This window comes from Dromiciops gliroides, chromosome 3 (assembly GCF_019393635.1).
Source record: "Dromiciops gliroides isolate mDroGli1 chromosome 3, mDroGli1.pri, whole genome shotgun sequence".
Lineage (NCBI taxonomy): Eukaryota > Metazoa > Chordata > Mammalia > Microbiotheria > Microbiotheriidae > Dromiciops > Dromiciops gliroides.
Window position 1 is genome coordinate 642,525,799 of NC_057863.1, and position 14,390 is coordinate 642,540,188.

At 39.4% G+C, this 14,390-nt stretch overlaps 1 protein-coding gene across 1 annotated transcript in view; it reads left to right on the top strand.

Annotated features, from left to right (window-relative positions):
• Positions 1–676: 676 nt before the first annotated feature.
• LOC122748205 (histone-lysine N-methyltransferase PRDM9-like) overlaps positions 677–14,390 on the top strand; it is a 29,695-nt gene continuing 15,981 nt past the window's right edge. Inside the window, exons 1-6 of the mRNA XM_043993883.1 lie at positions 677–705; positions 978–1,127; positions 1,214–1,366; positions 1,461–1,542; positions 2,687–2,810; positions 3,152–3,259. Coding sequence (XP_043849818.1) covers positions 677–705; positions 978–1,127; positions 1,214–1,366; positions 1,461–1,542; positions 2,687–2,810; positions 3,152–3,259 — 646 coding nt within the window. The remainder of the gene's footprint in view (positions 706–977; positions 1,128–1,213; positions 1,367–1,460; positions 1,543–2,686; positions 2,811–3,151; positions 3,260–14,390) is intronic.

The following is a 14,390-nucleotide window of genomic DNA, read 5'->3' on the forward strand; positions in this document are numbered from 1 at the left end:
AGGTGGGTTGTGAGGGTTGGAAAGGTCTGTAGTGTGTGGGGGGAATCAGCAATATGGGGTGCAGGTTAGCTGGGGAGGGTAGGAGGTCACAGATGTACATGAGGGATACAGATGTGAGGTATCTGAGGTGTAGGGGCAGCTAGGTGGTGCAGTGGATAAAGCACTGGCCCTGGATTCAGGAGGACCTGAGTTCAAATTTGACCTCAGACACTTGACACCTACTAGCTGTGTGACCCTGGGCAAGTCACTTAACCCTCATTGCCCCGCCAAAAAAAAAAATAGTGATAATACACAATACTCATTCCTAGAAAAAAAAGAAAGAGAAGAATCAATCTAACTTTATAAATACATGAATGAATGAATGAATGGGGACAGCTAGGTGGAGCAGTGGATAAAGTCCCAGCCCTGGATTCAGGAGGACATGATTTCAAATCCAGCCTCAGACACTTGACACCTACTAGCTGTGTGACCCTGGTCAAGTCGCTTAACCCTCATTGCCCCGACAAATAAATAAATATATAAAATACATAAATGAATGAATGAGGTGTGGGGATTAGGGATGAGAGTCAGGGAGGAGGTCAGCAATGTGGGGTACAGGCTAGCTGGGATGGAGTGCGAATTTGGGGGAGTCATGAATGTAGGGTATTCCATGGGGGGGGGGAATCAGAGGTGTGGGATGTGGGAGTCACGTTGGTGGAGTGAGAGGTCAGTAATGTGGGCTGGAAGCCGGGAGGGGAGGAGTCCCTTAAGGGGAGGGTAAGGAAGTTTAGTCTCAAAGTCTGATAGAGTGCTTTTGGGAGGAGGGGGCTGGGGCCACCCCACCCCCATTCCCTGCTAGGATTGTCTGGCTGGGCTTTGGCGGGAGGACTGTGGCCCTGCCTCTCGCCAGAGGCTAGTGGGCGGAGACTCTCTGAAGCTATCCAGTCTCTCAGTCCTACGCAGTGCTGATTGGTCAGCTCTCGATTGTCTCCCTCGAGGATTGGTTGGCTCGGTTTGGGCGGGAAGACAGTGGCCCGATACCCTCCTGAGGTTTGTGGCAGGAGGCTCATCGAAGCTCTCTCATCGAAGCGTCTCTCTGCCCTCCCCAGCGCTGATTGGCCAGCTCTAGCCTCCCCCTGCGAGGATTGGTCGGCTGGGTTTGGGCGGGAGGGTGTGCCCACCCTCCACCCCCCAGCCAGTCTCCGTTTGCTCTCTCTGTTGTCACCTGCTGCAGCTGTCTGAGGGAGGTGGCAGCTGGAGCCACGGCTTTCGAGGAGAAATCCCGGCTGGGGGCTGCTGGGCCTTGGCTCTCCCCCGAGAGTGCCAGCCTCGGCGCAGGAGCCCCCGCGCGGACAGGCCCTGGGCTCTCCCTCTCCTCAGGGGCTTGGTTCTCAGAGGCCCCTTTCTTCCCTCAGCTCCCTCCTCCTTGACACCTGGGCGGCCCCCCCTCCTCGTCAGAACCCCCCCCCATCCTCCCCCAGCCCCCACAGGATGAGCGGGGACAGTTCCTCAGACGGGAGCCCCGAAGAAGAGGAAGGAGAGAAGGGGAGGTCACCATGTCAGGTGAAGTGACTGACCACTGCGGGAGGAGCACAGGTCGAGGGGACAGACCCCTTAGAGCCACTCGGGGCCAAGCAAGGAAGAACAAGGCGGGACAGCCCCTTCTTCCTCTCCCCCCAGCCCCAACTTGATCACTAGGGATGGAAGAGACCGCAGCTTTGGCTCCCCTCCCTCCTCCTCCTTCCTCCTTCTTCCCCCTCCCCCTCCTCCTTCCTCTCCTCCTCTTCCCCCTCCTTCCTCCCCCTTCTCTTCCTCCTTTCCCCCTCCTCTTCCCCTCCCCCCCTCGCTCTCCACCTTCCCCATCTCCCTCCTTCCTCTCTTCCTCTTTCCCCTCTCTCCTCCCCCTTCCCCCCTCCTCCTCCCCTCCCCCTCCCTCCTCCCTCTCTGGTCACCTCTTCCCCAGCTGCAGTCAGGTGCCAAGGTCTGTCTGTACTAACCCGTCCCCCAATGGCTCTGTCCAGTATCATTCCTCTTTTCACCCCAGTCAGTGCCCCTCACCCATCTCGGCCAACATATCTTCCTAAAGTGCAGCTTGATATTTAAAGCCCTTCACAATCTGACTCGTTTCACATTGATTTCACATTACTCCTTGTCAGGCATTCTACATCTCATCCAAATAAGCCTCCTCCCTCAGTTCTCCATCTACTACCTCCTTGCACCTGCCCCAAATGCCTTTCTTCCTCACCTCAGCCTTTTAGAACACTTAACTTCCATTAAGGTCAAATTCCGTGCCACCACCTACCATAGGAAACCGTCCTGCTTTCCTTCTAATTGTTAGTGTTTTTTGTTTCCTTAAATTACCTTGTATTATTTGTATCTGCTTACATGTTGAATCCCTGCCAGTAGATTACAAATACCTTAAGGGAATGAACTATTTTTCTTTTTTTTGTCTTTGTATCCCCAGCATAGAGTGCAATACCATACACAAAGTAGGTAACAAATATTTGTTGGATTGAATCGTATGCCCAGGACAGTATTTTACATAGTAAATAGCTGAAATTTGCAATTTCTGTGATCACTGGTCTAATCTGAGAAATGGGAGGAGAGAAGAGAGTCTGATCCTTTAGCTAGAAGATAGCAGCTTCTCACTAAATGCCCTTAGATGGCCAGTGGTACTTGCTGACACCTGGTGTTTTCTCTTCCCTAGGGAGAAGACACTTTCAAGGATATATCCATGTACTTCTCCAAGAAGCAGTGGGAGGAGCTGAGAGAATGGGAGAAAGTCCGATTTAAGAATGTAAAGGAGAACTATGAGGCAATGATTAAAATAGGTAATAGAAGAAGCTGGATAAGAGGGACAAAAAGAGAGAAGGGTGTTAACCAGCTCTCAAATGCTCAACCCATACCCACCTTCCTACCCACACTTTCCCAGCTTCCACAATTTGTAACATACTTTTATTTTTTATGAAGTTATCTCCTTTTGCATTGGACCTGTATCTTCATGATTGTTGTTGGGTTTGGTTTGGGGGTTTGGTTTTTTGGGCATTTTTTGGCATTCTCTTGTTTGCCAAGCTCAGGCCATATTTTTGCAGTCATGGGCTTGCTGGAACTCATCTTCCCACCCTTCAATGTTCCATTGTTTTTCTTATAGATGAAAATTACTTTTTTTCAGGTCTCACTGCCCCTCGCCCAACTTTCATGTGCCGTGGCAGGCCAAATAGGAGAGCCAAAGTAGAGGAATCTGGAGATTCAGATGAAGAATGGATACCTAAGAAGCTAGGTAAGGACAAGATATGGTGGGGTCTATGGAGAGGTGACTGGAAATAAATGAAAAAACTAACTTTCCTTCTTCATCCTGCTCTTAGGAGCCATGAGATATAGTGCTCTTCCCAAATCCTTTGACTAAATTAAGGATTGATTAAGGAAACATTGTTAAACTGCAATTCTTCCAGAAATCTTTTAAGGTCTGATTTCACAGTTTGTATTGGACTAAATCTTTAAGAAGAAAATTGGTCAACCAAATAACTAATTAAATAAAATAAATTAACTTGTGGTTAATTAAAAATTTAAAACCACAGGTTTCCTTCCCAGTTGTTGGGGGTGAGGATGGGGAAGGGAATCTCCAAGGAAAAGGGTATATCCTTTTGCTGTTTCGCTGCATTTCTGAGAACCACCTTTTAAATTTTTTTGGATTTGTTATAACTTTATTAACATACAAATGGATCCTAAGCATAAAATAAAAATAATTTAAAATACATATATATATTTATAACAAAAATAAACTATGTATTGGGTGGGCTTGTCTTTAGATACAAAGTTTCTCAAAACATGGTGTTTTTCTAATATGGAAATATGTTATATGTGATTACATACACACACACACACACACACACACACATATATATATATACAACCTAAGAGCTATATATCTATAACCTAAGAACAGCTATAAATATTGTTATATACTTAGGGAGGACTACCTTTTTAGTCTTCAATCTGTTCTTCCTTCCTTCCCTTTGCTCAGGATTTCTATAGAGTTTTTATCAACAGTTTTCTGCCTTACTCCCCAGACTTTCTCACATATTCCTGACACAACAGACATCACATGGTAACAGCAGAGAGCGTTTAATAATCCATAATAACTTCCCCTTCTTTGGCTGAATTGGTCCAGGAATCTTTGTTAGGGCAAAGAACTGGCCTTCCTAAATATAAAAGAATGGTCTAAGCTATCTAGAGACAATGAAATAGAGTAGATCCTTATTTCCCAAATTTTTCTGGGGCCAGGGAACACTTACCCCACCTATTTGAGTCTAAGAGGTAATGGCATAACAGAAAGTGTATGAGATTTGGAGTCATAAGAGACCTGAGTTCAAATTCTACCTCTTCCATCTTTTAGAAGTGGGACCATGGGCAAGTCACTTCATTCTCTCTGAATTTGTCTTCTTTCTAATATGGAGACAATCACACCTGTTCTAATGACCTCCTAAGTTTGTTGGAAGGATAAAATGAGATGTTGTACATAAAGCACTTTCCAAACTCTAAAGTTCTAAACTAAGGTCAGTTACTATTAATTACTACTGGTAGAAACCTGTCAAGAGATAGTGTGGAAGGATCCCAGAATACCGGGCAAGACACCCTGCAAGACACTCATGGGAGAACTTGAATTAGAAAATCACAAGATGGGCAGTCAGGGATGTGTGGTGATATACATTCTTGGAGAAAATAGCCACATTAATAGAAATAAAAAATTCATTGGAATATTGGAATAAAGCCTGTCCAGAATGAGTTCTTGAGGAGAAAGATGCAGATAAGGTTTAATGAAGTTATATATTCTTTTAGTTAAATATAATGAGAAAATTGTTCTTTGATGCCAGAGAAGAAAGTATAAATGTGGTCATATCTGTAAACATTAATACTACATGGTGCTTTGAGTCCAGTTTGCAGACTACACTTTGTGAACCAATGGACTAAATTTTCTTCAAGGTTAATATGTTAGCCATGTAGCTTTATTTTTCTCAGAGACCTCGTGAATCTTTCTAGGGTCTGATAATGGCTACAAATGAAAAGTTTCTTTTATTTCTCATTCCCTCTTTAGTGAAAACCCTGCAGTTTTCATCAAGAGTAAAACAGAAGACACACCTAAGGGTGAGTTTCTCCCAGAATCTTGTGGTAGGGACATCTCTCTGAGAAAAACTTGAATTAACATAACAGCGAAAGCAGTAGTTGTACAAGGTACCCTGGGTTTGAGGGACCCATAAATACCTTCTTTCTTATGTGGGGGTGGGGTTGGACTTGGTCACAAATGGTCAGTTATGTTAATGTGTAAACAAGAAATTAAATCCTGTTTGACTTTTATTGAAGTGTAAATATTTCTCTCACACTGTATCTCTATGTCCCTGTCTGTTTGGAGATGTCTACAAACTGTCTATTCCCTGATGGATGCATTTCAACTGTACTTCTTGCTCTCAAGCTGAGGAACTAACTCTTGAACTCTGTTGGATGGGTGGGGTATCTCTTACTGGACCAGTAGCTCTACTTCAAAGCACCATGACTGAGAGAGAGGAAGGAGGGACCAGAATACAGAAGAGAAAATTTTCCTTTCTACCTCCAAAGAGTAACTCCCTCTCAGGAATCTGGGATCTTCTATTGCTGACTCCAACTGTTAGACTACTGAGTTAACAACTCAATCTTTTTAAGAACCCTTGGGGCAACCAAATTTTTAGCCCAGCCAAAGTCATTACCCCTTCCCACTCACTTATATAGATTCCCACTGCATAAAAGAATAATAGAGTATTACCACCTTTTTAACATATTAACACCATATCATCTGTGGCTAGTCAGTTGAGCTGGAGGTAGGGGTGAGGAGAGGGATCAAATTCCTCCTTATATTTATGTTAAAATTAAGTATAACTATGATTGTGTGTGTGTATGTGTGTAAAACAACTCCTGCTCAATAATTCTCTGGAACTCAGCAGCAGCAGGCTCATTTATTGTCATTCTCTTGAGAATGGGCAACCCGGGGGCTCCGTTTTAACCCCTAGTCTGTAATGCGCATGGGCCCTCCCCTTTTTCATCACTGGTCTGAATACTCAAGGGTTACAATCTACACACAAAAACTAGCTGACCTGAACAGAGTATTCCTAACCCTAATTTCCATAATTGTTCTTTGGGTTCTTAGCCAATGGGGGAGGTGACACATGGACATTTCTTCAATCTTCCCTTATATGGACACAGCTCAGGAGAGGACCTAATGGAGACCAGCTCAGGGCTTCTTGAACCATGTAATCTCATTTGCTGGAGGGGAACTGAGACCTTTTTCCTCAAACAGGTCCAGAGGAGTATAATTTGAATGGTGACTATTATATCCTTATTGAGAGGAGACCATTCCCCATTTCACTATATATATGTGATATATGTATATATATGTATATATATGTGTACATATATGTGTGTATATATATATGTATATATATATATATGTACATATATATCAGACATAATAAGCAGTGTTATCTGTAAGAACAAACTCCAAAATCTGAAATAGATTTGGAAAGAAATGTATTAGGTTGTTTGGTAGAGGAGAGTGAAAGAGAAAGGAGGTGTGCCTCCCTCTCCTCCAGGCTCTGGAAGGTTTACATTATATTATATAGGATTTAGACAAGGGTATCTGATCACAGTTAAGCAATTTTTCCAAGAGGGCAAATTGAAAGGAAGATAGATTTAGATGGATATCAGTAAATGTAAACACTCAATAAAATTTGGGTAAAGTCAAAACACAAAGGGAAAACACTAGCATGGGTGGATTAAAAATAATACCTGACTGAGGGGACCCAAAACAAGACTGTTTGGAGTGGATCTAGCACCTGAGGGAACCCAAAATTCCTTGTTGCCATTTCTGGCATTCCTGGAGAGTTACTGAGGCCAGGGCTACGTTCTTAGCTCAAACAATCTCTAGTCACATAAAGTTAGGTTCAAACAATATTAATAAATGATAAATAATCCCTTTTTTAGGCTTAAAGCTCAACAACATTTTCATATAAGCAAAAGCATAATTATAGATGCAGAAAGCTGGGTTATGATTTCAAAGGGAGTTGATTAAAATAACCCAACCCAGTGGTATCTTCCTCACTACCTATCTCATCAAGAACTTCACAGAATTCCTTTAAGCCAGATTGGTGACAAACTTTTTGCAATATCTCATAATCAGAGGGATCAATTTGAGTAAGTAGCAAGGACTATAAGTGTGGGAACTTAAACTTACACTAGGAAACAAGTATACTGTGGCCATGAGTATCCCCCAAAAAATCATAATCCCTGGGACAGCTAGGTGGCGCAGTGGATAAAGCACCAGCCCTGGATTCAGGAGGACCTGAGTTCAAATCCAGCCTCAGACACTTGACACTAGCTGTGTGACCCTGGGCAAGTCACTTAACCCCAATTGCCTCACCAAAAAAACCAAAACCATAATCCCATGTTTCCTTCAATGTCATAAAAGTGGAATAAGCTTAGCTTAGCCAAGTTATAATTTCATACATTCTCTAAAGGGATGAACCTTGTTAAATAGACTCTATAGGTAAAATAAGTCAGGTTACAGATTAAACTATATATATTGAGGGCTCATGATGGATTGATTGAGAAGGGAGATTTATCACCATTTAGCTAGGGTAGCTGACAATTAAATCACTTTAGGAAGCTCAAGTTAACATTAGTATTCTGTAAATCAAGTTTTGGTAAGATGAGCTTATTACTAAAAACAGAAGACAGGTTTTCAGTTGATCACATGTTGCAGGAGGAATGGTGCTGATCTCTGAACAATAAATAAAAGGAATATGGGCATACCTCTCTTGCAGGAAAACATAAGCCCATGAAACTAAATAGCCAAAATAATACAATAATGATCATCAATAACATAAAGTCTCCTTTTTCCTGGTAACCCACTCCCAAAGTCCATGTAATCAGCACATTTCATTGTGAGTCCCAACCATATCATGTAGTTGTCTGGTTATTGGAAACATCTTCCCTTGGAAATTCTGGAATAAGCCTTGTTCACAGGGCAGTTCTTGAGGGCACTCCTCCTAGTAGATCCACTTCTCTGCTTTCAAGTCACTTGCAGAGATTCCCTATTTAATGTTACTAAAATCTACCAGTAACAAGGACTTAACACAATTTAGTACAGTCTCCTAAATTTGATTTTCCAGTAACAAGTTCACGTGGTGAAAACCAGCTCAAACCTTGTTACTAATTCTATTTACAACAGAGCTATAATTAAATTATAATTGTAATTAATATATAATATATAATTATTGTAAATTATAATTAAAAACTCATAATTAACCTTAAAGTTCAAAGAATTTCAGTTTATATATACCACTTCCTCTTTCTATCTTTCCCTGAACCCCATATCTAATATCAACAATGCTATCTACAGGTTGAATGAAGAATCTTTAAAAAGATCCATGAGGACATGACTTGTAATATGAGTCCTTCTGTCTCTTAATATTATCAGAAACTTCAAAATAGGAAAAAAATAATTTTAATTGCTTTACAGTTATAGTTATTAATGTAATTTTATATGTAAAATCTTTAATCCAATTGTGAGAACTTATTACTGAAACACACTCAAGGCCTGTATATCCCATTAGAAACATTTAGGAATATACACACATACACACATATATACACATATATACACAGTGGATAAAGCACTGGCTCTGGAGTCAGGAGGACCTGAGTTCAAATCCAATTCATTACAACTCATAACATCACCCTGATGTCATGGTTCTCTTCAAGAATGAAGGACAAGGGCAGCTAGATGTGACAGTGGATAAAGCACTGGCCCTGGATTCAGGAGTACCTGAGTTCAAATCTGGCCTCAGACACTTGACACTTACTAGTTGTGTGACCCTGGGAAAGTCACTTAACCCCCATAGCCCTACCAAAAAAAAAAAGCATTAATAATAATTTAGGGGCAGCTAGATGGCACAGTGGTTAAAGCACCGGCCCTGGATTCAGGAGTACCTGAGTTCAAATCTGGCCTCAGACACTTGATACTTACTAGCTGTGTGACCATGGGCAAGTCACTTAACCCCCATTGCCTAAAAAAAAAAAAAAAGAATGAAGGACAAAAAGCAACAACAATATACATTGTACACACATATGTATGTATATGTGTGTGTGTATCTTAGTTCATAGAAACAACAGTCTAATCTTGTTGTTTTCTCAAATTTAAGTTTACTACTCCAGTAAAATTTAAAACTTTTACATCTTTATCCTATTCTCCCTTTTGGGGGCTATATACTATCCTCATGTCATCCTGAAAGAATGATATATTTAAGGACCTAATATTATTCATGAATATATAACTATTAGCAAGGGGATAGCAAGCCCAAGAATTCTATTTGCTTGGGATATGGAGTTGACCACAGATTCAAATTAAAACAGTAAGATTTTTTCATGCTTTCATCCTCTAATGGTAACTCAGAGGTATTTTGCTATCAATCTATTAATGAATTGATTTAGTACTGCAGTGACAAAAACTTCTACAATTCATTTGCCCTAATTATAGAAATTTGCATTGAAAGAAAAAAGAGAAGCATAGTTATATTAATATCAAGACCATCCCTTCAAGGACACAGGCTGACCTAACATAAGCATAACAGGAGAAAAACTCCTTTAGCTTTGTTTGATTACAGGTAAGACTCCTAGTTAACAGCCAATCATGCATGCAAAGTTCCACATTATTCACAGGTATTGTAGCCAGGTTCAGAATTAGCCAGGTGGGAACATTTCCTGTTCAGAGAGTGTTAGAAACATGGCTAACCACTCAAATAGAGTTGCACAGCTCTAGTGTTGCAACTTGAGTATTAGCAGCTCAAGTGTTGGCAGCCTTAGTGTTGGGAGCTTGAGTGTTGGCAGCAGTTGGTGGGTGAAGGCTTCTTTATTCATCTTTATAAAGATGAATGTGCTAGAGAGTGCACTGAAGTGAGGTTCCTCACCTCTATTTATACCCCTCAAGGGGTCCCCTCCGACCAATCCCATTAAGGCATTTTACTATTCCTCATTTACATACTTTCCCCCTATCAACATAGGGTATAACAATAACAACCAATCAGATTGTACCAAGTGGACCAATCACAGTGCTAGAAACTAGTCTGGTGGAACCAGTCGATCAATCAGATTTTACAAACTACAATACCAGGCCTTAACCTATTCTGGGCAAGAGTGTTGGCTCTTCCTTAGAACAATACTGTGTTAATGTAGATAACTCTTCAAGAAAGAAAACCTGATTTGGGGTTTGACCAATCAGATTGCTCCATTTATCAACCAATGAGATTGCGGCCTTAGGTCCTGTCAATCCTATGCTGGAGTAAGAATGTCCCCATTCCCCACTAAATAGTGCTTGTGGAAATATAACCTTTCAAAACAAAACAAAACTCAAGTCAGGGGTTGAGCTCCGAGTCACTTGGGGATCACCTTGAGTGCTTCAAGGTGAACTCCCAGCCCAGCCCAACTCCCACAAAACCCAGGCCCCTTTTCAGGCCCTGCTTGGGCCTAAGGCCCAGGAGCCTCATGTGCCAAGTGGCCCCCTGCTGGGAGGTTTGGGCAACAAAGCTGTAGGGCCAGAAATCAGACTCACTCTCTGACTTTAGGGCTCTGAGAAGACTCCAAATAGAGTCTTTTCTCTCAGAAAGGAAATAGTACAATGAGGAAACTGAGTCAAGAGGAGCTTACCTTTGCCTATGCAAAGTCATCCCCTCAACTTTTCCAGACACAGACATCCACCTGTAGTAGTTCTCAGATTTCATTCTCTTTGAGGAGCATATGATCTTTCCCTTGAATGGTGCACTGTTGGCTTAATGACAATTCAGACAGTCATACCTGAAATCAAAACTCAGAACAATATCAAATTATAGCCCCCAAAGATTTTACCTCAAATAGAAAATTTCACTACTCCCAGATTATGGCTAGGTTACTACTACTTTTTTCATGTTGCAATAACAATTAACAATAAGCACATATAAATCATTAGGATGTAGAAATGTTTAATATGATGGTACATATACAACCTATATCAGACTTCTTTCCGTCTTGGGGAGGAGTGAGGGAGGGGAGGATGGGAGAAAAAAATTTGGAACTAAAAATCCTGTGAAAACAAATGTTGAAGACTATCCTCATATGTAACTGGAAAATAATAAAATACTTTTTAAAAAGAAATCATTAGGAACTAAGACTAATCACATTCTGGAATTTCGTACATACATTGATCATTCAAAACCCAGAAAAATACTGGTTTCTGTAAGCCTCCAGATTAACAGATGTCTGTATTAAATCTTTGAATCTAAGATCTGTTGTTACTAAGCTGGCACAAAGATGTAACTTCAATACATATTATTTATTAATAGGTACAATTTCATAATTTTTATAAGCAATGATCAAATAATCTATCAGATGAAACTCACTCTATACTATAAGCAAACTTGTAAGTTCTTTAGAACTTTGGAACCTATTGTCAGCAGCTTCTCTCACAGGTCAATAAGATCTTATGATCAAATATAAAGTCCCAAGGAACCTCACAGATAAGGACAACTTAAGAGGTCTGTGACACTTTTTCCTCTAAACAGTAAGATATTATCCATTTTAAAGCAAAATGTACCCAATTAAATATTTAACAGTTTTAAACTTTGTGATCACATTGTTTAACAGTTAATTCAAATAGCATGTAGACTCAAAAAATGAAGTTAATTTTCTAAAGATGCAAATGTATTACCCTTTGGGTATCACTTTTTAAATTAATAGCATTTCTTATACAACGATTTCCCCAAAATCACGATACAAGAAAAATTAGAAGCCTAACAATAACATAAACATTGTTTTTTTTTGGTGGGTCAATAAGGGTTAAGTGACTTGTCTAGGCCCACAGAGCTAGTAAGTGTCAAGTGTCTGAGGCTGGATTTGAACTCAGGTCCTCCTGAATCCAAGGCTGGTGCTTTATCCACTGCACCACCTAGCTGCCCCAATTTTAACCATTTTTAAACAGCTGCTTACGAAGCCATTGAGTGATCAAGTCAAGGAGATTACTCATTTTCCCCCCATTATTTATTTATTTAATCATTCATTCATTCATTCATTTGTTTGTTTATTTGTTTATTTATTTGTTTGCTTATCTATCTATCTATCTATCTATCTATCATCTATTTATTTATTTATTTAGGTGCAGGCCAATGGGGATTAAGTGACTTTCCCAGGGTCACACAGCTAGTAGTGTCAAGTGTCTGAGGCCAGATTCAAACTCAGGTCTTCCTAAATCCAAGGCCAGTGCTTTATCCACTGTGCCACCTAGATGTCCCCTCCCATTATTTTTAATAAAAGTATTTTATTATTTTCCAGTTACATATAGAAATAGTTTTCAACATTTGTTTATACAAGATTTCCAATTTCAAATTTTTCTCCCTCCCTACCCTCCCTCTCCCCCTCCCCTAGACAGCAGGAAATCTGATATAGGTTATATATACATAATAACATTAAACATATTTCTGCATTAGTCATGTTATATGAAAAGAATCTGAGCAAAAAGGAAAAACTTCAAAACAGAAAACCAACAGCACCAAAAACAAAAGAAATAGTATGGCCCAATCAGCATCCATATTCCACAGTTCCTTTTTTTTTTTTTTCTGGATTTGGAGAGCCTTTTCCATCATGAGTCCTTTGGAACTTTCTTGTATCATTGGATTGGTGAGAAAATCTATGGGATACAGCCAAAGCAGTGCTTAGGGGAAATTTTATAGCTCTAACTGCTTACATGAATAAAAAAGAGAAAGAGGAGATCAATGAATTGGGCATAAAACTTAAAAAGCTAGAAAAAGAACAAGTTAGAAATCCCCAATTAAATACTAAATTAGAAATCCTGAAAATTAAAGGAGAAATTAATAAAATTGAAAGCAAGAAAACTATAGAATTAATAAAATTAAGAGCTGGTTTTATGAAAAAACCAATAAAATAGATAAACCATTGGTTAATTTGATTAAAAAAAAGAAAGAAGAAAACCAAATTACCAGTATCAAAAATGAAAAGGGTGATTTTACCACCAATGAAATGGAAATTAAAGCAATAATTAGGAACTATTTTGCCTAACTGTAGGCCAATAAATTTAACAATCTAAATGAGATTACTCGTTTTGCAGATCAGGGCAGTCTGGGGATGTAGGGGAACCCAAAATTCACTGTAGCCATCTCTAGCATTCCAGGAATGTTACTGAGGTCAAGGAGATATTTTGGGTTCAAACAATCTCTAGCCATGTAAAGTTGAATTTAAACAGTATAATAATAAATTTCCCAAATAATATAATAGAACACTGTCAACACTATTGTATATTTGTAGTATAGTTTGAGATCTGGAACTGCAAGGCCCCCCTCCCATTTTTTTTTCCATTTATCTCTTAATAGTCTTAATAACCTTTTGTTCCTCCAGATGAATTTTGTTACTATTTTTTCTAGATCTATAAGGTAATTCTTTGGTAGTTGGATCTGTATGGCACTGAATAAGTAGATTAATATAGATACTATTATATTTTTTAATCCCATTAGCTTGGCCTACCTATAAACAATGAATATTTCTCCAATTATTTAGATCTATATTTATTTATGTCAAGTTTGTTTTGTTTTTTGTAATTGTGTTCATATAGTTCTTGCATTTCTTGGCAAGTAGATTCCCAAGTATTTTATCCTATCTATAGTTACTTTAAATAAAATTTCTCTTTCTAGCTTATCCTACTGGGTTTTGTTGGTAATATATAGAAATTCTGGAAATTGTGTGAATTTATTTTATATCCTGCAATTTTGCTGAAGTTGCTCATTTTAATTTTTTTAGTTGACTCTTTAGGCTTCTCTAAGTATACTATCATATTATCTGCAAAAAGTGATAATTTTGTTTCCTTGTTGCCTATGTTTTTCCCTTTAATTTTTTTTTTCTCTAATTGCTATAGTTAGCATTTCTAGTACAATATTAAATGGTAATGGTGATAATGGACAATCCTCATTCCTTTGCCTTTTGGAATATCAGATTCCAAACCCTCCATTTCTATCAGCTATCATTTTTCTCCTCTCCCCACTTTTATATACCCTGCCATTCTGTAATTTAGTACCATTAATAAAACATTGATTCAGGGGCAGCTAGATGGCACAGTAGATAAAACACTGGCCCTAGATTCAGGAGAACCTGAGTTCAAATCTGGCCTCAGACACTTGACACTTACTAGCTGTGTGACCCTAGGCAAGTCACTTAACCCTCATTGCCCCGCCAAAAAAATAAAATTAAATTAAAAAATAAAACCTTGATTCACTTGTAGGCATAAAATTATGAGGTATATCATGTCCATATTTCAAGCCTGTTTCTTCACCATCACTTTTATTTCA